The sequence below is a fragment of the Capricornis sumatraensis genome, chromosome X, assembly GCF_032405125.1.
Source record: "Capricornis sumatraensis isolate serow.1 chromosome X, serow.2, whole genome shotgun sequence".
In the NCBI taxonomy this organism is placed as follows: Eukaryota; Metazoa; Chordata; class Mammalia; order Artiodactyla; family Bovidae; genus Capricornis; species Capricornis sumatraensis.
This window is the reverse complement of record NC_091092.1, coordinates 130711950-130736371: the sequence shown is the minus strand read 5'-3', so window position 1 is coordinate 130736371 and position 24422 is coordinate 130711950. Positions and strand designations below refer to the sequence as shown.

The 24422-nt window shown below is 40.6% G+C and overlaps 1 protein-coding gene across 1 annotated transcript in view; it reads left to right on the top strand.

Moving 5' to 3' along the window:
* TXLNG (taxilin gamma) overlaps window positions 1-20561 on the top strand; it is a 41431-nt gene extending 20870 nt beyond the window's left edge. The window contains exons 3-10 of the mRNA XM_068963321.1: window positions 2187-2278; window positions 6892-7062; window positions 8295-8489; window positions 10713-10832; window positions 12493-12567; window positions 17747-17839; window positions 19314-19409; window positions 20260-20561. Of these exons, the coding sequence (XP_068819422.1) occupies window positions 2187-2278; window positions 6892-7062; window positions 8295-8489; window positions 10713-10832; window positions 12493-12567; window positions 17747-17839; window positions 19314-19409; window positions 20260-20550 (1133 nt within the window). The 3' untranslated portion in view covers window positions 20551-20561. The remainder of the gene's footprint in view (window positions 1-2186; window positions 2279-6891; window positions 7063-8294; window positions 8490-10712; window positions 10833-12492; window positions 12568-17746; window positions 17840-19313; window positions 19410-20259) is intronic.
* The last annotated feature ends 3861 nt before the right edge of the window (window positions 20562-24422 follow it).

The window sequence follows — 24422 nt, the reverse complement described above, 5'->3', positions numbered from 1 at the left end:
AAGTAGTATTTTGGGTCGGGGGTGATGGGGGTCATGCTGCCTTGCTTGTGGGATGTTAGTTCCCCTACCAGGGGTTGAACTTATGCCCTTAGCAGTGAAAGTGGAGAGTCATAACTGCTGGACCACCAGAGAGTTCCCACCCAGAAGTACTATTTGACTTGCCTTGTTTGCATCTTTAATGTAGTCTGACCAAAATTCACTGTGAAAACGATTTATTTGATCATTTTATTTCAAACCTAGTCACAAAACTTTAGAGGTGATGTAACATTAGGTGTAGTTCAGGAAGTGGGTTAAGACTGGGTTTTCAAGAATATGTTTTCTTTTTCCTGCTGCGTTTGAGATTTAGGACTAAGATTGTGGTATGGTAAATCTCATTAGGAAATCTGATTTTCCCTTTTATTTTAAGGTTACTGGTTGTTCCTAAGTTTTTCATACTTGTTCTACCTGAGATTAACAGTGTTTTATTTGTTTGGTTCTCTATATGTTGAGTTGAGATGATCTTCCTTATTAAATCCATTTTTTGTTAACTTGGAGAACTTAAAAATTTGTAGAAATATGAAAAATAATATTAATTCCTTGCAAACAAGACAAATTTCTTCAAAATCAGCCGCCCCAGTTAAACGTGTAAAAGCAGGAGTCTTAGAAAGTTACATATCATGTTACCATATGACACAGCAGTTCTACCTCTAGTTATATTTCCAAGAGGGTTGAAAACGTGTGCACACAAAATCCTATCTTGGAGTGCTTGAGTGCTCAGCCATAGAAAGGAATGTATCCTGATATACAAGTGGGTGAACCTTGAAGATAATAAGCAATAGAAAACAGATACAAATGGCCAAAAATTACACAGTTGCACTTAATATGAAATAGCTAGAATTGGCAAATCCACAGAAACAGAACGTAGAGTAGTAGCTAACAGGGGCCCTGGAGGAGGGAGCCTGGGCAGTTCATTGGCATGGGATTTCTTTTTGTGGTGATGAGAATGTCCTGAAATTAGACAGTGGTGATAGTTGTACAACTTTGTGATAATCCTCAATTGTTCACTTTAAAAGGGTGAATTTTATGGTCTGTGAATTGTATCTCAGAAAAAAAACAGTGAATTCTCATAAAAATTGCAGGTTACCTTATTATTTCTAATTGTATTCAATAATCATATTTAGTCATTTCTTTAAAAATTCTTATTGATCTTGGGCCAAGTGAGAGAGGATTTATTACTAAAATTTTCTGTGGATAGGAAAGCATTCTGTTTTGAAGTTAGCCTGCTTGTTTTCATCATAGCAATCTGTACACCGTATATACCAAAGTCATGTTCAATATACATAATATAATTTTTCACCATACTACACGGCCTGTGGGGTCTTAGTTCCCCAACCAGGGATTGAACTCATACCCCCTACAGTAGAAGCATGGAGTTTTAACCACTGGACCACCAGGCAAGTCCCCCACATATGTATTTTTAATGAAATACCCTTCAGGAAGAGTGAACATTTAAAAAAATAAAAATGGTACCTACCTATTACCCAGCTGAAGAAATAAAATGTATCACTTATTTTAAAACACCATTTGTCCCCTCCTATCTCAGCCACCTGCTTCTCCCTGCCACAGTCCTTAAAATAATACTGTGTTCATCTCTTTTTCCCAAGGGAAGTGCCATCTTGACATCCTTTTTTTTTAATACTAAATTTGGTTAACACATGGAACATGCTTACTAAGTCATGAGAAGTTATTTAAATTGCTCAAAGGAAAAGATCTGTGTCACCAGTGATTATGAGTGTCTTAGGCAGAGAGTACCAGCCAAAATTCCCTTTGAACTTCCTTCTGTATTCATACTTGGTCAGGAGGAAGCTTTTAAAAATATTTTGCCCTTTGTAACTTGCCCTTTGTCTTAACTTGGATATCAGTAGTTAAGCAAGGGAATTTTTAAGCCTTCAGCAAGTTCTTTTCACAGATAGCTCACAGTGTTATTGAGTGGAGAAATTTGGGGTAGAGATGGGGAGGAAGGGGTGCCTGCTGATCCAGATTTTAAAAATAGCTTTCTTAATTTAGCTAGTAAATCTCTTATTTCTAGCTATGGGCATAAATTAGTTTACTCTGGATGTCAGAACATAGGAAGTGCTACTTAGAATTTACAGGTTAGATTTGATCACATTCTTCTGGGTCTTCTTTCTTATTTTTTTAATCACCAGGAAAAGAAGTCTTATTATTGATGCAAGCCCTAAACACTCTTTCAACTCCAGAAGAGAAGCTGGCAGCTCTCTGTAAGAAATATGCCGATCTTGTGAGTATTGAATCAAAGGGGTGAGGCCCATATAAAATATAGCAAAATGTATATGTGCTTGATAAGCTTTTTAAAATGATTTTGACATAGCTTTAAATGTAAAGTTGTATTTTACTCCATAATTGACGAGGAGAATCTGATTTCTTGTGGCTTTTTTTTTTTTTTGCTTATATGACTTCATTCTATAAGATGACACATTTACAGAGCATTATAATGCTAAAGATACAGCATAGTGTTGTTTTTTTTTTTTTCTTTTTTGGAACTCAGTCTTAGAGTATTTCTAAGTCTACCTTTCCTGTGTTGTGATATTTTAAATGCCAGTCATTGGAGGGTGTATTTAACTTTTTAAATACATTAAATACTTTTAATGTGTTTAAAAGTTGTATTTAACTTTTTCCAAGGGAATTCTAGAGATAAAGGCCCTTAACCATTGGGATTGAAATAACTGTGAGTTAGGTGAGAGTCTACTAAAACAATACTGTGTCTCAGAAAATATTTATTTAGCATCCACTATGTGGCAGGCATTCCTTTTTCCATCTTTCAAAGAAATTAACCTCATTTGTTCTGCCCCTATGTTATTTTAAGTGACATTAATTCCCTTTGTAAAATTATGAAAGCACACTCAATATGGATTGTTCTGCCCCTATGTTATTTTAAGTCACATTAATTCCCTTTGTAAAATTATGAAAGCACTCTCAATATGGAAACTCTGCTGTCCTTTTTAAGTTGAGGAATAGGAAAGCCATAAATCCCTTTGAAGTAAGGGCTGTGGGAAACTTTTAGAATGAGTGGGTCTAATATGCTAAATTACTATCTTTTGTGAAATACTTAGGTGAATTATCATGGGTAATTTTTATACATTTTCATCTGTTGTTAAGGCAGTTATTCCATGTTGTAAACACTACTTTGTGTCAGTGACCAGCTTTGAAAATGAATTATTGCTCGAAGAATTACAGTTGTATTTATTTACAAATGAGTCTGTGTATGCCTCCACTTAGCTGGCATTCAGCAGTCTGGCACCTTCCATTCAGAGCAGCGGTAAACCCCACGCATCAATAAAAAGAGCCCAGAACATTCACAGGTGTGAAGATTGCCGAAAACACAAGGAGGTCAGATTGCTGGGTTCAGGAACATTGGTTGCGGAAGACAGTCCTGTTGGTTTTATCCACATGAAGAGAATCGTGTGAGAAGTGGTGGAAAAAGAAGACGAAAAAGGGAAAAGAGTAAAAGAGAAAAAAGCAGCATAGCAGATCAGCTACTTGACCCAGTGTTGGGACAACAGCAGAGAGTCACACGTGGCTTAGCAGAAGGGGCGGTCTCGGCAGTCCTTCTGAGGCCCACACAGATGTTGGGGCTTCCGTTGTTCAAAAGCACATTGTTATTCTCTGGAGCCTGAGAGTCTGCATTTTAACAAGCTCCCACGTGAGGGTGATGATGGTACTTTCAGCTTCTTGGATAGCACTGCTTAAGTAGCAAGGGTCTAAGGTGTTTTTTTTTTTTTTTTTTTTTTTTTTTTTATTAAATTTTAAAATCTTTAATTCTTACATGTGTTCCCAAACATGAAACCCCCTCCCACCTCCCTCCCCATAACATCTCTGTGGGTGATCCCCATGCACCAGCCCCAAGCATGCTGTATCCTGCGTCAGACATAGACTGGCGATTCAATTCTTACATGATAGTATACATGATAGAATGCCATTCTCCCAAATCATCCCGCCCTCTCCCTCTCTCTCTGAGTCCAAAAGTCCGTTATACACAGCTGTGTCTTTTTTCCTGTCTTGCATACAGGGTCGTCATTGCCATTCATGGCATTTGTTTTATGTGTGTGTGTGTGGTGGGGTGGCATGGTTATTTTTTTAAAAGCACCAGTAATGGCTACATTCATTTTGGGATGTGACACGTACATAAATTTGGGGTGTTGCTCAGTGAGCAACCTCTCTTTGATTTAGATTTGTGCTGAACATATGAAGGACGAAATGTATGCTGTTTTCAAAAAATGTTATCAAGCTTCGTTTCTTGATACAAAACTCATTTTTTTAAAGAAGGTAGAGCATATAGATTATGCAGCAGTGAGACCATCGAGGGAGTAGCCTTTTCCCCAAGGATTACTCCAGAAACTGCTGTTTTGCCGTCACAGTCCTCTGTCGTTTTTGTCACAGCTTCATCTGACATCACTGGCGCTTGTGGCTGCCACGTTCACCAGATAACATGGGTTTATGAAATTGCCACATTTCGCTTGCCAGGCGTGGGTCCTGTAACATGGTCCTTAGTACATAATGGTGCTGTTCTTTCCCGTTCCCTTAGTTCCGTAGATTACTATAGCATAATAATAAATCTTGATTACCTAGTTGGGTAGGTATATCTTCTTTTCATCAGAAGTGTCGTGGATATTCTTGACACTTTACTTTGTATAAAATTTTAGATTCCTAGGAGCTTATTAGTTCCATGGGAAAAAACACCCCTTGGGGATTTTGAAGAACATCTTATATAAACTATAGTTGCATTTAAGGAGAATTATACCATCTTTCAGAAATTAATGGAGCTTAAAAACTGGATATCCTTATGTGGAAAAAAAGTGAAATTAGATCCTTAAACACCATATGCAGTGATGAATTCCAAATGGATTAAGAACCTAAAATTTTAGATATTCTTTAGGTTTATTGAAATACGTTAACAGATGAATATTTTACCAAACTTGGAGTAAGAGGAACATTTCTTATGACACAAAAAGCACTACTGGAGACATCTCAGAAATCGGCTCTATTGAAATTAAGACTTTCTCTTCATCAGAAGACACTTTAAAAGAGATGGAGAAGACACATCACAAACTGGGGAGAACATATTTTCAACAAATAGTAACCAACAGAAGATTCTATGTCAGGAAGAGCTAGGGAAAATCTACAAATGAATATGATAAAGACAATCAACCCGATGGAAAACTGGGCCAGACATGTGTAAGAGATATTTCATAGAAATGGGAAAACATCAAGATATGAAGGTATCTTAACATAAAGGTACATAAATATACGAGGGATATTTGATCTTATGAATACTCAGAGAAATACAGATCAAAGCCACAGCGAGATGCTTCTTTATGTCCATTAATAGTGGCATAAATGAAGAATGGTGACTGATGTTTTAGAGAAGAAGGACATCTGTTTGATCTCTTACAAGCTGCTGGTGGGAGAGTAAATGTGCCAGCTGCTCTGGAAAGCGGCGCCATTGTCATGTGCAATGAACATTTAGAAATCATTTCCCCAAAACCCTAGTTCTAGGTTTGTACCCAGAAGAAATTCTTTGCGTGGTGTGTATTACACCAGGAAGCACATGTGTGAGAACGTGCGAATTGTAATAGAACCTGGAAACCACCCAGATGCCTACTGACAAGAGACTGGGTCAACAAAGTGTGTTGTGTGCTGTATTTTTTTTTAAGTGAAATATTATGCAACCTATGGGCCAAAGCCTGCAAGGCTCGTTTTTGTACTGCCCACAAGCTAAGAATGGCTTAGTGGTGTTTAAAAGATAATGACAGCAAAACAGGCAAAGCCTAAAATATTTCCTTTCTGGCCACTTACAGAGTCTGTTTGCTGGTCCCTGCTCTGTAGCTGCATGCAAAGAATCGAGATGAGTCCTGGCAGCGTAATCTGTAGCTGTGCTGTCCGAAACAGTAGCCACTAGCCACATGTGGCCATTTAAGCTTGAATTCATTTAAAGAAAAATTTTAAATGGGGTTTCTTGGTTGCAGTAGCAAATAAAGTCAAAAAAACTAAAATCAAAACGAGTTCTTTTAGGACACCACACGGATGACATAAAATACCAAGAATAGCAAAGGAAGGGACCCCAGGATTCAGGGTTGTGGTTACCTTGAATGGGGGAGGGCAAGGGGAGTTCCAGTTCTCAGTGGAGTTATTGGTAGTGTGTGCAGATCCTGCTGCCCCCCCCCCCACTGAGTAAGATTACGAGGGTATTTTACAAAAAAATTATTTTCTGGCGGGAATTTCCATAAAGGTGTTTTTAATAGCTATAAGCATCTCGCCTGCAAGGATGCATGGTGTTTTGAGAGGCCACAAGGTGTCGCTCTTGCTCTTGAAATAGTGACTCAGCATCCTTTCCTTCTTCAATGATAGGTCAGTAAAGCTGCCATCTTATCTGTTAGTGTTGGTTTAACCTTGAAACAGACACATTTGCTCTAAACCTATAAGTGGAAGGAGAGTGATTCCCCTCCCACTTGCAAGGAACACTTATTGCTGCTTATTAAGTTCTAATTTGGAGGATCAGTTTAATAAAGTAGCTTGAGTGTGTTTTTCAGGAAAGTAAAACGTTATGGTGTTGATTCCTCAAAAGTTGTCCAAAACATTTTTTGTTTTGCTTTTAACAAGTGAAGGACTGAAGATTGTTTTTCTCCTACACTAAATCATTTGCTTGCTTTCTTATCATAATGAAAAGAGAGAAGGTTGGCAGGGTAGCATAGCACGAAACAATTTAAATAAAATATTACACTACAATACTGTGGGTTTGGGACATGTATTCCATGGTTCTTACTGGAATTCTTCCAGCCATCACTCAAAGGTTTTCACTGTATTTCCTAAATGTAAAGTGCTTGTTAATTTTAGCTGGAGGAGAGCAGGAACGTTCAGAAGCAAATGAAGATTCTGCAGAAGAAGCAAGCCCAGATCGTGAAAGAGAAAGTTCATTTGCAGAGTGAACACAGCAAGGCTATCTTGGCAAGAAGCAAGCTTGAGTCTCTTTGCAGGGAACTTCAGCGTCACAATAAGACGTTAAAGGTGAGTTGGTTCCTTTTTCTGTTTTTTAGGAGAGACCGACTTAGCTGAATTTATAGTCACCATGTATCCTTTTGAACTTAATCCTTGTGTCTCCTTGGAGACAGCCATCATTCTATTTTGCTTGGCCTGATGCTTCTTACCACACCTCGTACTTGCTCATGGGGAATATAGATGAGGTTGATGTTTAGACCACAGCTTTCCTGCTAAGAGCCATGGCTTAGAAAGCTCAAATTTGCAGTTTCTGGCTGAGCACTGAAGTCATTTTTTAGCATGTGTGAAATGTGGACCAAAATGAGTAGGAGCAGACTTGAGGGAAAGGAAAGGCCCCATTGAGCTCCTCAAGGGCTGTTCATTGGCTGCATTGCCAGCTGCCCTTGCCCATTCCAGCTCCCCATTGACAAGTACTTTTAGAAGAACACTTATTCCTCGGTTGATTAAAAGATGAGGCAGCGGGTACCCAAAAGGTAGTTGGCACCAACAAGGGAAGAAGAGAAAGGGGCAGGGACGCAGGTGGGCCTGTCCTCATGTGATTGAGTGGGATCGCTCATCAGACTCCCCCACCATGCCAGACACCCAAGGCCCTAGAACATAGGAGCCCTCAGGAAATGGACCTTCACCTGATGGGGAGCCATTAGTTTTTCTTTGTTTTTGATTCCTTGGATTTCAGTGTTCATGAAACCAGGTGGTATTTTCCCCGTAGCAGCAAGTTCACACTTTGATTGGACTGATAACGCTGTAGACACATAGAGGTCTCTTAGCACTTGTATCTGAGCAAGAGTTGGGACTAAGCTTTTAAGATACACATTCCTTTTGCCCCTTGCTCTCTAGGGAGTAGAAGGAATAACCCCAAAAATAAGGTGCAAGAAGGGATTTCCCTCTTCAGGCTGATTTCAGCTACTGCCCCATGAGACCAGTGAGAGCAGGTATTTGGGAAGCCTGCATGGAGGTAGCTGGCTGCCTGGGGAAGCACCTTCTTCATGTCTCAGCACAGTGGGTTTTAGATGGCCACAGAGCACTTTAGAGCAGGGCAGCCTTGTGTCTCTGATTATCTGTTTAGGGGAACCTGGTTGCTTTCAAATGAGAGCGTTCCAGTCGTAAATAGAGGGAAGGAATTCCAGTTTAGAAGCACCACTTCAGGGCAGCAAGCAGTGAAACCCCATGGCAGCAGTGTCTTTTGTGAGTATCTTATGTCTAGGTCTGTACCATTAACAGAAATTTTTTGGGGTAATAAGGAAGAAAATATGCAGCAGGCCAGAGAGGAGGAAGAAAGACGGAAAGAAGCCACTGCACACTTCCAAATCACTTTGAATGAAATCCAGGCACAGCTGGAGCAACATGACATGCACAATGCCAAGCTCCGCCAGGAGAACATCGAGCTGGGCGAGAAGCTGAAGAAGCTCATTGAGCAGTACGCGCTGCGGGAGGAGGTAGGGGCGATCAGGTGTTTAGGCGACGTTAGCGGGGACTGTCTCCTGTCACGGTGAACCGAAACCATTCACTGAAACACTCATTCTGGGGTGTTTTAGAACCTTTGTGTATGTGTAGTGGAATCCTTTCCTCGCGGGATTCTTAGGGATGGCCCAGAAGTCACTGGATTTGGGTCTGTGAAGCAATTTCTTGGAGACAGTGTTAAGCACAACTTGTCTTCCATGTGATTCTGGAAGATTATGACTTGGGCATAGATTTTTTCCCCCCTTATCTAGACTAAAAATGAGTAAGTAACCTGGCCCCCAAATATGCTGTATTTTAGACATCTGTAGTAATCTATATGGTCTACACTACCATTGCATCCTGGAGAAGGAAATGGCAACCCACTCCAGTGTTCTTGCCTGGAGAATCCCCATGGACAGCAGAGCTGGTGGGCCACAGTCGATAGGGTCGCAAAGAGTCGGACATGACTGAGTGACTAAGCACCATTGCATTATATCTATGTTTCAGTTTTTTTTTAAGTGAGGGTTTTACACCATTTGGGGGAGGAAAAAAAGAACCTGTTTCTAAACTTTTTTACACCTAGTTGAAGTAAAAAATTTACTGGAAGAATCTCTGGCTGATTTTCTTGGTCGCTGGCCTCCAAACTAAGACTTATACAAGCTAGTTGGGAAGTGTGGGTATGGTGTCTAGATTAAATGCAAATAGATGATCATGTGCTTTTTAAAATTCCTCCCTTTTAGAGGTCAAATGAGTAGGAATAAAGGGTTAGGTTTTTTAAATGAAAGATACCCTGCCTTTTAAGTTAGTAAAACATTGTTCTCTTATGTGTGTTGTATCACTTACACAGATAGATTAAAAGACCTGATTTTAAAAACAGAGAGATCGTGGCATCTCTTTGGGTTATTTTATCCAATTTTCAAGGCAAATTTTAGATTCTATTTAGAGTTTTACATATGGCCCTTCAAAAACTTAAGTTTTTTAAAAGGTTTTCTATCACTTTCGATGCTTCTTGCTTACCTTTTTTATTCTTATCATTATGGAAAATTATAAAGAAAAGTAGAGACTGTATCACCTGGTGTTAGCAGATGAAACTATAGTTTCAGCTATATTCCCATCACTTCCTCCTGGGTTATTATGAAGCAAATCCAAGGTATCAGTCCATTCATGTCTATTTGAGGGTGGACCTCATCAAGATGAAGGATTCGTTTTAGGTGTGACTACCATACTGTATTCACACCTAAAAAATTAACAGTACTTATATAATATTAAAATCTAGTCATCATTTAAATTTTTCTGGTTGTCTCCGTCCTTTTTTAAAAAAAGAAAAACAAGCTATTTGAATCAAGATCCAAATAAAACCCATCTGTTTTACTGTTGATGTGTCTCAAATCTCTAAGATAAAGATTTCCATTTCTCTTTTTTTAAGTTCTTAGTGTGTTTATGTAAGAAACATTTTTGTCCTAGAGAATAAACTTTCTATTAGATTATAAAGCTCTCACTTTTCTTAAGATTATTCTTTTAGTTTTGTTGTTTAATATGACAATGATATAGAAAATCTGCAAGCTATGTATATTTAAATCACATTACTGTGAGCCTTATTCAAGTATTATTGAATGTTCTTTCCTTGGTCAGAGAGGGATGTTCTGATGACTTTATCATACATAAATAACCACTAAATACTTCCAGTTGGAAATAATAATAACCTTTTGCCAAATGTATCTGGTAAGTGGCAGGTACCAAGCACCTTACACAGTACCACCATTGCACTGGCATTTACAACTTCGCATTATGGGTATGGCTCCCCCCAGAGAGGCGAGATTGGTGCCGTTCCTCCTGTAACAGCATGCTGCCTCCAGCTGAGAAATTGGGAAATTTTAATGGGGAGAAAAAACTGTCCAGGAATTACGTGTATGATGGATGAGTTTAACAGTTTGATCTCCTTAGCCATCTTTTTCTTGATACAGTTTGAGCTTCATTTTCACCTTAGTGCTGAAATAGGAGGTACAGGGCAGCTACTGAGGCACTGATGGGCCATCTCCAGAGGGAGGCATGTTGAGCACAGGCTTCTGCCAGCACAGCTCTCAGACAGGCACCCACTGGTGTTAGCCCTGGCAGGAAAAGCAGCCTCATGAGTGAGGTCTTGTAACTTGCCTCATGTGTCCTCGTCATTCTTTCCTTCTTCTCATTAAGTGACGGAAGAAATTGTCCTTTCCCCGTAGCACATTGATAAAGTATTCAAACATAAGGAACTGCAGCAACAACTTGTGGACGCCAAACTGCAGCAGACGACACAGCTGATAAAAGAAGCTGATGAGAAACATCAGAGAGAGAGAGAGTTTGTAAGTGCTATTTCTTAAAAAAAGAAATGATGGCCAAAATTGTGACCAAAGCCATTCTGCGTTTCAGGTAGCACTAGGTTGTGCTAATTTTTTTGTTCTAGATTATAAAGGGCACATGTGTTAGAAAGCATTAGCCTTTTCTTTCTATTCAACTTTACATACAGAAGATACACTGGAGGAATTAGACCAACTTAGTGCAAAGACCTGCATTCGTTGCACTTTTCTGTGCTTGGAATATTTATTTCACTTTTTAGATAATGCCTACCAAGTTTAAGGATTATACCAGTATTTAGCACATTATATTCAAGAATTCAGTTGAATAGGAAGCTTTACAAACATGGGTGTCCTATTGATACATACTGTTAGATTTTATTTCCAAACAGGTAACTTGAAACTAGGGAAATTGTTTATTCTAGTTTACTTTTCTGATAAAAATTTAACAGAATTCTCTACACCCTAATCACTCAGCATTATTCCCAGAATATGTACTCAGATTATGTTGTCTGTCAATAATTGTGAGTACAGTGGAATCTCATTGGGTATATATATTTAATACATGCAAATTCAACTTTACCTGCTTAACCAAAATATAAAGAGAAAGTCAGAAGTGGTTACAATAATGAAAAGTGTCCCATGCAGCTTTCACTCAAGTCCCTTAGGCCCCAAGGTGAGCCAAATATGAAGACTTGGATTCCAATGGGGCCTCATGATGAGAACATGTCATGCTGAGTGCAAGTCTAGGGTTAAGAGAGATGTATTTTTTGCACAGCGTCCCCTTTCACGTGAACTGACAGGGCCATCCTATACATAATTGAAGAGACAGTTGTCTTTTCCCCAGTTGGAGTAGAAATGTCATACATGCACACACGAAACATGTATTTCTGGTTGGTTTTAAAGACTTTTCAAGACTAATGGACTAAGTGTGACATTTTACTTCAGGAACTGAATTTCACAGCTGCCTACTACTGTGTAATTTCATTATATAATTTTCTTAAACTCAAGTATATAAATTAAAGCTTCCATTCTATTAGTCTCCCCCACTTAAAAAAAAAAAGTGATCAGAAACCAGTTGTCCGATTTCATTGTTTTTGCTCCCTACCCTCTCACTCTGCCTCATCTTGCCTCTCGTGGAGCAGAAGGGCTTTCTGATTTTTCTTTTTTCCCGTACTGTATGGCATGTGGGATCTTAGTTCCCTGACCAGGGATCAAACCTGTGTCCCTCATGGTGGAAGCACAGTGTCTTAACCACTGCACTGCCAGGGAAGTTCCAGGGAGACTTTCTGAATGACCCAGATAATGTCAAGATTCCCACCCATATTTTCTGCTAATATTAGACTTCTAATTGTTTTCATCTAAAAAAATACAATTTAACCCTGAGTTTTATGAACTTAGGCCTCACAGGTACTTTCTCTAAGGAATAAAAGTGTATTCCTGCATTTACGAGTGTTAACAGTGGAACAAATCAAAGATACAGGTAATTAGCAACTGATGTGACAGAGTATTTCACTCATAGATGTAGTGATATCAACTTTTTCATGATTTAACATCTCATGGTTCTTGCTAAAATAACGACGGATTAAGCCCAACTATCTGGACATTGGACCTTGTAGTCATCTTTTAATTACTATTAGTATTTTGCCAGAATGTTTCTGTTTTCTAGTTATTAAAAGAAGCAATGGAATCAAGACACAAATATGAACAAATGAAACAACAAGAAATACAACTAAAACAGCAGGTAACTTGACGGCCGGGGTGGTAGAATTTGTAAGGGAAAAAAAATCTATGGTTCATTTGAAACGTACCTTGAATCTCGTCTCAGATGCTTTTGCTTGTTCCCAGCAGACCTGAGAGTGGGTCACACGTCCCTCTTGGAGTTTTCCTCTTCATTTAGGGTGACCCCCTCAACCTGACCTGCCTAGGACCTTCCTGGTTTAAAGTCCTGAGTCCCAGGAACCAGGCAGATGGGACAGTTGGTCCCACTGTCTGCAGGGTCCTAACTATAGTCACCATGCTATGTGAGATCTCCGGTACTTACCCCCTTTCTCCTCACCCTCTGCCTCTGGCAACCACCATTCTATTCTGTTTCTTTGTGTTTCACTTTGTAAGATACTACATGTGAGTGAGATCATACAGTATCTAGTATTGTCTTTCTGTGACTCACTTATTTCACTTAGCATAATGCCCTCAAAGTCCATCTGTGTGGTCACAAATTGTAAGATTTTCTTCTTTCTTATGGCTGCATAATATTCCATTGTGTATATATACCACATATTTAAAAAAATTTTCTTTTTGACTGTGCCACATGGCATGCAGGATCTTAGTTCCTTGACCAAGGTTGCAATCCATCCCCCCTGCAATGGAAGCAGTCTCAACTCCCGGACTTCCGGGGAAGTCCATATACTACAGTCTCTATACATTTGTCTGTTGATGGACACTTCGGTTTCTTTCACACCTTGGCAGTTGTGGATAACACAAGGAACATGAGAGTACAGATCCCTGAGATCCTCTTTTCATTTCTTTGGATACACACCTAGAGGCAGAATTTCTGCATCAGTGAAAGCTCTGTTTTTAAGTTTTTGAGGAGCCTCTTCACTGTTTTCTGTGGTGGCCGCACCAATGTATTCACCGACAGTGCACAAGAGCTCTTTTTTCACTACACTCTCACCCGTACTTGTTATCTCTTGCCTTTTTTGTTTTAGCCAGTCTGACAGGTGGTTTTGATTTGTATTTCCCTGATGACTTGTGATAATTGAGCATCTTTTCATTTACTTGTTGGCCATTTTTATGTCTTTGGGAAAATGTCTATTTAAGTCCTCTGCTGGTTTTTTAATTAGATTTTTACAAATTTTAATTTTTTTGCTATTGAATTATATGAGTGTCTTATATATTTTGGATATTAATCCTGCATCAGATATATGTGGTTTGCAGATATTTTCTCCCATTCTGTATGTTGCCTTTCCACTTTGTTGATTGTTTTTTTGTATAGAAGCTTTTTAGTTCAGCGTAATCCCATGTGTTGATTTTTGCTTTTGTTGCTCTTGCTTTTGGTGTCTTATCCAAAAATTCATTGCCAAAACCATTGTCAAGGAGCTTTTTACCTATGTTTTCTTCTAGGAGTTCACAGTTTAAGATCTTTTTAAGTTCTTAACCTATTTCAAGTTAATTTTTGTGAGTGGTATGAGATAACAGCCTAGTTTCATTCTTCTGCATATGGTTATCCAATTTTCCCAATACCTTTTACTGAAGATACTTTCCTTTTCCCATTGAGTATTCTTGGTTCCCTTGTCAAATATTATTAACTGTATTTGTGAGGGTTTATTTTGGGGCACTCAATTTTTTTCTTTTTTGTGGCTCCATACAAATTCTAGGATTATTTTTTCTATTTCTTTGGAAAATGCCATTGGAATCTTGATAGGGCTTTGAATAGTATAGACATTTTTAATGATATTGACTCTTCTGATCCATGAACACAGTATCTTTCCACTTACTTTTGTCTTGAATTTATTTTTTTCTTTTTCAGATGTTTTGTCAGTGTATAGAAACACAACTGATTTCTGTATATTGATTTTGTATTCTGAAACCTTACTGAATTTATTCTGCCAGTTTTTTGGTGGGGTCTTCAGGATTTTCTGTGTATGAGATCATGTCATCAGCAAAGAGTTTTGCTTCTTCCTTTCTGATTTGTATGCTGTTTATTTTTTGTCTAATTGTGCAGGCTAGGAATTTCACTATTGTGTTGAACAGAAGTGGTGATAGTGAGCATCTTTGTCTTATTCCTGATTTTAGAGGCAAAGCTTTCAACCTTTCACTGACTCTTTGAGTATAATGTTAGCTGTGGGTACGTCACATATGACCTTTATTAGGTCACATATGACTTTCTTTGTACCTAGTTTGTTGAAATTTTTTATTTTCTTTTTCCATACCACACAGCTTGTGGAATTAGTTCCCTGACCAGGAATTGCATCAGTACCGTCAGCAATGAAAGCACAGGGTCCTAACCACTGAACTGCCAGGGAACTTCCCATTGAGCTTTGTTTGTTGTTGTTGAGCATTTTTATCATGAATGGTGTTGAGTTTTACCAAATGCATTTCCTGCATCTGTTGAGATAATCATATGATTTTTGTCTTTGATTCTATTCTGTTAATGTGGTGTATTTATTGATTTGCCTATTTGAACCATCCTTGTAGTTTTCTTATCTGGCCTGTCCTATCTTTTGGTACCAGGGCAATGCTGACCTTGTAGAATGAGTTTTAGAGTATTCCCTTCTCTTTACTTTTTGAGAAGAGTTTGATAAGAATTGGTATTAGTTCTTTCAGTGTTTGGTAGAATTTACCCATGAAGCTGTCTGGGCTTTTCGGCTTTTCTTTGTTGCCTCCCCACTTTTTAATCCAGACCCCTTAGGTTTGTTCTAATGCAGTCTTGCTCTGTGGGTGCCTTGTGTGGAAGAAGGGTAACAGATGCTTCTTCACTACTCAAAAAAGAGGTGCAGGAAGGAATTCCCATGTCTTTACAGACAGGTGAAATTAGGTATTTGTAGCAGTAATTCATCCTTTCTCAGAAAAGGTTAGCTAGATGATTAAAAATGTATTACGCATTTTGAAAGTTTATCATGTAACTAGTTTCTTTAATGTATGAACTCTAGATTCATTCTAAAACGCAGACTGGCCTGAATCTTCATGAATACATCTTTTTTTTAAATTGTTATTTATTTACGGATGCACTGGGTCTGCATTGCTGCACTCAGGCTTTCTCTAGTTGCGGCGAACAGGGGCTACTCTTCATTGCGGATTCTCTTGTTGTGGAGTACAGGCTCTAGGTGCCTGGGCCCAGCTGCCCCACGGCATGTTCCTAGAGCAGGGATTGCTCCCATGACCCTTGCGTTAGCAGGAGGATTCTTGCCCACTGGACTGCTGGGGAAGCCCTGAACACATCTTTTGAGTGCTCTTGGTCTTTGGGCATGTTTTACAATATGGTAACACTCATTTCCTGCAAAGCTAGCCTAACTTAAAGTGACAGTTAGAGAAGTCTTTTGAACTTTCCACCATAAATTATTGTGCTACAATGCTTCTAGGAAATTTGAACCCCTTATTAGCCCTATAAAGTCAGTTGTCCATGTAAACGGGGAAGAGAATCGATGTGGAAAACATATAAAAAGTCTATATATGGCTTCAGAAGATGGACTTTAATGCAAGGCCCCAGAGGGCCCTTCTGCCGAGTTCACAGCAGCTCAAGTTCTGCTGAACTCTTAGGAGTGCAGCTTCTCTTGTCTCCGGAGTGATGTTATTTGATCATTACTGTTTCCTTTGCTGCCACCTCTTCCTTTTCTGCTCCCTAAATGTGCGGTTCTTCCCAAGAGTCAATCTTGTCCTCTGTTCTTATTTGCCATGTCCGTTTCCAGGCTTTGTTGATGAACTCTTCGTCTTATTGGTGTGTTTTGACCACCGTTTTGTAATCTAGGCTCCTACGTCCAAGATGGTAGTTGTCACATACTGATTACCCAGAGGGGGGCAGCATTGAACTCTGATGGGACAGTCCACCCGCATGTTCCATATTTGATAAAAACAGACCATTCTAAGAATCTCCCTCAAGTGCCAGGACTGCTCTGTCCACCCGCCTGAGCCTCATTGCTGTTCCCGACTCCAGGCCAGCAGCCCAGAGACTGTCACTGTGCGCCCCTCTATGAGCTGCTCTGTGCGGAAATCCTCTGTGCTCTTCTCTTGGCCCTGAAATTTCTATTTGTCCTGGCCCCTGGCCTCACCCTTCCCCGGGCACGCTTTGGCTGTCTTATCATCACCTCCTCTGGCCTGGTGCCACTGGTAGCTTCACTTTCGGTCTGCATCTCCTCAGCCAGCAGAGCTGGCCTCTGTCTTGCTACCAGCCTCCCCGCTCTGTCCCGGAACATCGCCCCTGCCCTCCCTGGTCACAGCTTCTCTCTGCTGCTATGAACACAGCACTGCTGAAGGTGGAAAGGCGTCGCTGATACTGCTTCTTGGCCTCTGGTGGTCTTTTATTCTCTTCTGCTTTCTTTGTATGTATTGTGTGATCTTGAGCAAAGCACTTTATTCCTCTGGGCCCGTTTACTCATCCTAAACTAATGCAGTTATGTTAGGTGGACTCTTAGGGTTCCTTCCTTGTCTGAAATGAAAAAATTCAGCCTGCCCTTGAGACCTAGCTCTGGCCTCAGCCACAGGCAGCAATTCTTTTCTGACCCTTCCCGTGCCTTCTCCAACCCCGGCTTCTGTGAATTCCTGTCCTGTGGGAGGAAAAAGTGACTCGTGTTCACATTTTGCTTTCCTGGTCAGTTGGTGTTATTTTCCCAGCTAGAATACAAATTCCTTCAGGGTTGGAGTTAAAAGAAATATTGATGTTTCTACCTCTTTTATCTTTTTTTCTCTTAACTATACTCCCACTGAATTCTTCACTCCCAACCAAACCAGTTCTTTGGTTTCTGTTTCATTTTCTTGCCTACGTTAAAAAAGAGATATCTCTGAAATCAAGCTAAGAACTATGCAGGTGGTATTCCAAAAGAATGATCTTTTTCCAAGGATCAGTTTTTCAAATATAAGGAAAGGAGGTATTTGATAAAGGATTTGTTGTATGAAGTTTAAAAGCTATTCCACATCCTTCAGTTTTTATTATAATTGGTGGAATGGAGCTAATGTTTGTATATTTTAAACACTTAAAATATAAAGATGGTGAGATCAACATAACCTCCTAAGTTTCAGTGCATTTCGGTAGGTTTTTAGAACTGCAGCCATTGATGTCTGGGATTGAGGATTGGGTGTGCATCTATTCTTATTTCTGTCACTTAGAACAGGTAACTAATGTTTAACCATGTTATGTTCTTTTTGAAAGTCTGAGATTTTAAGTCATTTACCTAGAAGTCTAAATTTTTCATACTTGTTTTCTGTAGCTTTCTCTTTATATGGATAAGTTTGAAGAATTCCAGACTACCATGGCAAAAAGCAATGAACTGTTTACAACCTTCCGGCAGGAAATGGAAAAGGTATTTCTCTATTTTAAGTGGAGTATTTGCCTAAAAGCGACTTTATATAATAAGCCGTTTTAAGCATGTTCATGGCTTGGGAGTATTCCTGCTTTTATCGTGCTCTCTTCATCTCTTCCGATCCTCCAGTGGCGGCATATCCTGTCACTTTGCTCTCAGTAGTACCACATGGAGCTAGTGCTCTCTAGGCCACCAAAGTTAACTCCTCATTAAATACAATTTGTTCTTAGCAATAAAGTGGTTTATTTTTTGTTGTGTCTGTTGTATTGGCTTCAGGTGATACCCCCCCAACCCTCCCCCAGTCCTTTTCACAAAGCATGGTGTCCTTGAAGATTAAATTATTTAATGACAAGCCAAGCCCAGAACGCTAGCTGTGTATTTTGGTTGGTTGATAATCATTGGTATTTCTACCTTTTTAGGTTTCTTTTTTTCCTTTTATACTCCCACTGAATTCTTTCTCCCTCCACCAGAGTGATCTTGGGGGCTCTGGGTATCCTGGATATTAAACTAAAACCCAGTGTCTACACCTGTGCCCACACGTCCATCCTTACACCGGGGGCTTTTAGGGATGGAAGCATAGGGGGCGATGATGGTGGCAGGACCATGGCCCTGGGCTGAAGGTCCACACTGTGTGACTGGAGGCGAGTTCTGTGCCCTTTCTCTGCCTTCCTCCTTACAAATAACAAAAATGCTTGCCCTTCATAAAGTGCCATATTTCAGGCAGTGCTTGGCGGGGCCAAGGGCTCTAGTGACCCCCTTCAGGCATCAGGGGAACCCAGAGACTGTGGCCAGAGGCATGGGAATGGTGGGTGGGTGGGTGGCGGTTGTCCTTGTGCCAGCTCGTTGGCACCAGAGTGAAATCTTGTCCTGACTTTCTGAAAACTGGGCTCTGGCAGTGTTCGTTAAGAACATTCCTCTGATTTTTGGATCCATTTTATTTTTTAGCAAAATCTGAAGCGGTGAGTCGTAGTCGTATTAGGCAAGCTGGTTAATGACTTTCCCCTGGTCCCCGGTCCCCTCTGCTGCTTCTGGTTCCCAGACGGCTGCAGCCTCCGAGGTTGGGGCGGAGGCAAGTTCTCCATCTTGGGGAGGAGGGGGAACCTCATTCCTTCCAAGAATCACATGAAGATGTTAATGCACAGAAAATTCAGGAACAGATGTTTTTGGTACAACTTGGGAAGGAGGATGCTTGCTCTTGGCCCAAGCAAGCGCTCAGAGCTTCCACCAGGTGTCGCTGCCTCTGAAAAATGAGGAGCTGAGATGTGTTTTTCTCATTGTATGAACCCCTCTTTGGCCACCGCCACCCTGGGAATTGGAGAGATGAGCTCTACCCACCCCTGGCACTGCACCCAGTGGTACTCTGGGGTGGGCAGGGGGATGATGGGGGCAGGGAGGACCGGTCAGGGCTTGGGGTTGGCTGGAGAGATAAGGAATGGCACTTTGAATTTAAATTTGCAATTGTGTCATCTCACAGATGACAAAGAAAATTAAAAAACTGGAAAAAGAAACAATTATATGGCGGACCAAGTGGGAAAAGAATAACAAAGCACTTCTGCAAATGGCTGAAGAGGTGAGTGGCTTCCCGCGAGGAGGGTGTGATCTTAGCTCAGGTTGGGGAGATGCCACCTTGCGACACTGCTGTCACAGTTGGGGACTGGCCAGAGCTGGGCAGAGAGGGGTGGTGTGTGCAGTCTGTCCCGTTAGGAGCTAGGCTGTAGGGAGGACCCTGAGTGAGGTGTTGGGTTTCCTGCCACCCAGCCTGCTGGGATCCCCAGCTTCTAAGACCTGAGTTGTTGGGCTCCAGCAAGTTTGATTGACTTCGTGTGGGGGTGGGGGTCAGGGAATCTGCCTTTTTGCCAGGCGCCCACCTGGCTGGGTCAGATTTCTCAGTGGGAGCACAGGCCACCAACTTGGGTGCCTGTCTCTACCTTAAGTCCATACAAAAAACAGCATAATACTTTCTGCCAGTCTTACAAAGCTGAGGTTTGCAAACACTAAGTAACACACCCTGAATCTTGTTCTCATCTGAGGATTGGTAAAATAAGAGAAATAATGTGGAAATGAGTTTTGTTTTTAAGCAAGCCCTTATTTTATCTGCTAGTCTTTAGTGGTGAGTATCTTGAATTTCCTTATTAATTTATCAATACAAAATGTTATTAAAGGTAGACTTTGGTTCTTTTTTACTTTGCTTCTTTTTAAGAAACATGACAGGGATTTTCATTTTGTCACATCAGAAGCACGTTAACTGGTGTCCATAGTTAAGTGTGCAGAATGCAGCTAGCTGGATGTTAGGAAGTGTTTGAAGAAATTGAACATGTTCAGGTGACCCAACAAGTGGCTCAAAAGACTTAATTTGTTGTATCCATTAATGTAATTCATATTCAGTTAGGTTAAATAAACCCTGTCTTTTCTCTTTATAGAAAACTGTCCGAGATAAAGAGTACAAAGCCTTTCAAATAAAACTGGAACGGCTGGAGAAGCTGTGCCGGGCTCTGCAGACAGAGAGGAACGAGCTCAACGAGAAGGTGGAAGTGCTGAAGGAGCAGGTGTCCGGGAGGGCGGCAGGTGGAGGCCCAGCGCCACCCGAGGCCCAGCCCTGCGCCACCTCAGCTTTGCCCGAGGAGTCTGGTGCCACCTGGCAAAGTGCCGCCCGGGTTATCCCTGAGGCCGGGTCCCTGGGAGCCAGGCCCGGCATCAAGTCAGTTGACTGAGACCAAGTATGATCACTGTACTGAGAGCTCTATTTTGTGTATAACTTCCTCTGTTAGTAGTAACTTGGTTTTGTGGTGAAAATTTTCTTACTTTTTCTACCATATCTGTATTTTCTTAGAACTACTGGACTTAAGTGGTACAGGAGGCTGCTTGGCAGGTTTGAATAGTTTTACTCTACATTTCCCTCAGCCGTGTTGCACATCTGCCTCCTTCCCCTTCATCAGAATGCATGTGCTCATTGCCTTTTTCCCTCTCCCTTGCTCCTTGCACAGAATTTTGTCTGAATTAAAATTTCATTCACCAGGGCTGACCATTACAAGGGAACTTTGTTCTGATAATGGTTCCTTCTTTTTTTGGCTGTGCTTTGTGGCCTCTGGGATCTTAGTTCCCCAACCAGGGATTGAACTCGTACCCTCAGCAGTGAAGGCACCATGTCCTAACCACTGGACTGCCAGTGAACTCCCTGATAATGGTTCCTTGATGTGAAAACAATATTCATTTAAATACCCACCCCTCCCTGTGAATATAACTCAAAAAAAAAAAAAGGAAAATCAAGATGATTCAGTTCAGTTGCATCTGACTCTTTCCGACCCCATGGACTGTAGCACGCAAGGCCGCCCTGTCCATCTAAATGCCAATAAAACTGAAAGCTTGGGTCAGAAACAAGCACAGCATATTTGTTTCAAATTAGCTTTCTGATATATCACTTGACAAATTGAGATGTCCGCAAGCCTAGAGTTTCTGTTTTGGCAGAATATGTACATAGAGGTATAATTTAAACATAGTAGTATATATAGGCAAATCATTGGAGAAACAGGCTTACTGTTTCTGTGACTAAAAAATAGTCCCATCACCGTTTTCAGGTTAGAAGCGCCTGGTTGGACCACCTGAAAGCCTACAGTGTGGGGAGCCTGGTGGTTTGCTTTTCAGTTGGGATTTTGGGTGCACATCCTCCACTTCCCATGGAGAATTACCACTGACAGTCCTTTGTCAGTTTAAGACAATGAGGGTAAAACCATTGTGTAGCTTTTCTTAACCAGAAGTCCCTCCACTACCTTCTGGCTACTTGAAAGTTGGTGTCCAACTATTCTGGGTCCAACCAGCACAGTTCTCCAGGGTTTTTAAAAGGGAATTTTAATTATGATCATGCTAGCTGAAACTGATTTTATTTCATGTCTAAAACAGAAAGACTGGAACCAGCGTTTTTAACTTAAAGGAAATGTGGCAGAGAGCTAAGTAGCCAGGATCTATTTATTACTTACGCTTTCAGTCTGTTTCTCACCCTTTTCTTAGTTTTTTTTCTTTTTTATGGAAAAACAAAACAGTATTATCAAGGTGTCTACACTTGGAATGGGGGGCTTCGGAAATGCAGCACATCACTTTTGGGTTTGTTCTTTTATAACTTTCCTTTGTTCTTCACACTGTCAAATGTGGTTTGAGTTTATACACATCGTTAACCAGGCTGCACTGACAAAGAGTTTGACTTTGTCCCTGGTATAATTTGCATTGAAATACTTTATGAAATAAAAAGGTTCTACTAGAACTGATGTTAGCACATTCCACTGAGCAAAACTATCAAACTGACACTTCTTGAATTGCTTACTGGACTGAACAAACTCTTCTGTCCAGTTAGAAGGGTTTTTCTCTTTGTTAAAGTTTTATTTGTCCTGTCACATTCGTGGTCTAAACTGGGTTGAAAGAATTGAAAATTGTCGGCACCAGCACCTGGAGTGGAGGATTACGTCTAAGCTTCCACCGCTGGTCACGTTAATCAAAGGGCCAGACAGTGGAGGAAAAGAAACCCACTGTTACTAATTACTGTCAAAATGAGTCGGAAGCAAAAACAAACATCTTTCTCCAACAGCCTTTTATAAATATCACCTTTGGCTACTAAATGAAATATTGGACTCATTTCCCTGAGAGGAAATGGAGGTATATATCAGAAATATACTCTACTGTAAAATTAGTACTAATGATCCCATTTCACAAGCGCTCTGCTGGATGTACAGCTCTTACTGGCTTAAGCCATTTGTGTAGCCCGCCACGTTTCTGTGTGGTGCTTGTCCTGTGTGGAAGATCGTAAAGCTCGGACCTGTTGCATATTTCCAAGGGCTTTATAAAGCGACGTGATTAACAGTACTTGGCCTGCTGCTTTTGGCTTGCTATGTATTTTTAGCTAGATGCAGTCATGGTGTTTAAAGGACATGGATTCTGTCTTGGGTGCATTTGGTATCCTTTCAGAATCTTTCCTCTCATTACCCTGTGAATAAATACGAATGGGACCCTCTGAGAAGGACATGCTCCTAAGGCAATCACCTCGCCAGCCCAGCATTGTGGCTTTGTAGCACGCTCCATTTCTACCACATTCTAGAACACAGATGCTACTAAGGCTGGCCCAGGAAAGATTAAATGTCAAATTTGCTTCAACTGCATTTGTTGCACCATCATGGAATCTTGATGTGTGTTATTTATAGTGGCAGGAGACTCCAAGGAATAGAGAAAACTTGGGTCTTGGATAATGGACCATTTCATCCTCAGACTTATAGGAGTACATTTCTTGGTCTTGAGACCAGTATTTTTTAGTTATGTATGCAACTGCCTTTATTACACCTGGTTATCAATTCAATTCTCAGGTGTTGCAGAAAAATCTACCTCTTTCAGACTGTAGATGGAAATAACTGTGAAAAAATGATGCAGATATCTTCTAGTTTGTGCTAAACACACTGCTTTATTTTTACAGCCCACGTCTTTCATGAGGATATGAATTGTTTAAGAGGCAGCCTTGTTTTGCTTTTCAAAGACATTTTGTAGAGATTTTTCACTAATGTGAATCTGATTTTATCTACTCAATTCTGTATAGATTAAGTAAATATGTATGATAAATTTAACAGCTTCTGTGTATTTTGTTGCCTGTGTGACCTTAATGTCTATCAAATCCGAAGACAGTTGTAGATACTGTCCTTGTGCCTTAAAAGGTAGTTTCATTATTGTATGACTTAAAAAAGGGCTGGTACCCCAGCCAGTCTGGCTGGGGACAGAAAACAAGTTTTATGTAGCCAGACATGTTAGGACTTTTTTTTTAACCTCTAAAACAGAGGACTAGGAAATTCTGCACTGTAGCTGTCGTCAGAGCTTTAAAAATCCCAAAGGACTATGTATTTCTTCAGTTTGGCCAACTCTTAGCACATTCCAAGGTGTTACTTATCTGACTAGCAGAGTGTATGTACACAGAGGCACAATGGAAAGACCTTAGTTGATGGTGAGCAAAAGTATTTAAGCGCACACACACAAAAATGAAAATAATAAGTATTTAAGCACAATCATAAATATAAGGAGTTAGCAAGCTTTTTCTGTAAGTCAAAAGTAGTTTAGGATTAGTGTGCTGCTTTTTTCCCAAACAACCTTTAAAAATCAATGTAGAGAATTCCCTGGCAGTTCAGTGGTTAAGACTCAGCACTTTCACTGCCTGGGGCTGATTTAATCCCGAACTAGGATTGCCTTGCTCAGTTCAGTCGCTCAGTTGTGTCCGACTCTGCGACCCCATGAACTGCAGCACGCCAGGCCTCCCTGTCCATCACCAACTCCCAGAGTTCACCCAAACTCACGCCCATCAAGTCGGTGATGCCATCCAGCCATCTCATCCTCTGTCGTCCCCTTCTCCTCCTGCCCCCAGTCCCTCCCAGGGATTTTGCCTTGTGGTATGGCAAAAAAAATGTTTTTAAATTTTAATAAAAGAAAAATCAATGTAAAAACTATTCCTAGCTGGCAGGTCTTACAGAAGAGGTTGAGGGCCAAGCTGCAGGCTGGTTTGTTCCCTCTACTGACCTGCCACACAAGCACACAAGCTTGTATTTTTGTTTAAAGCTGCCCA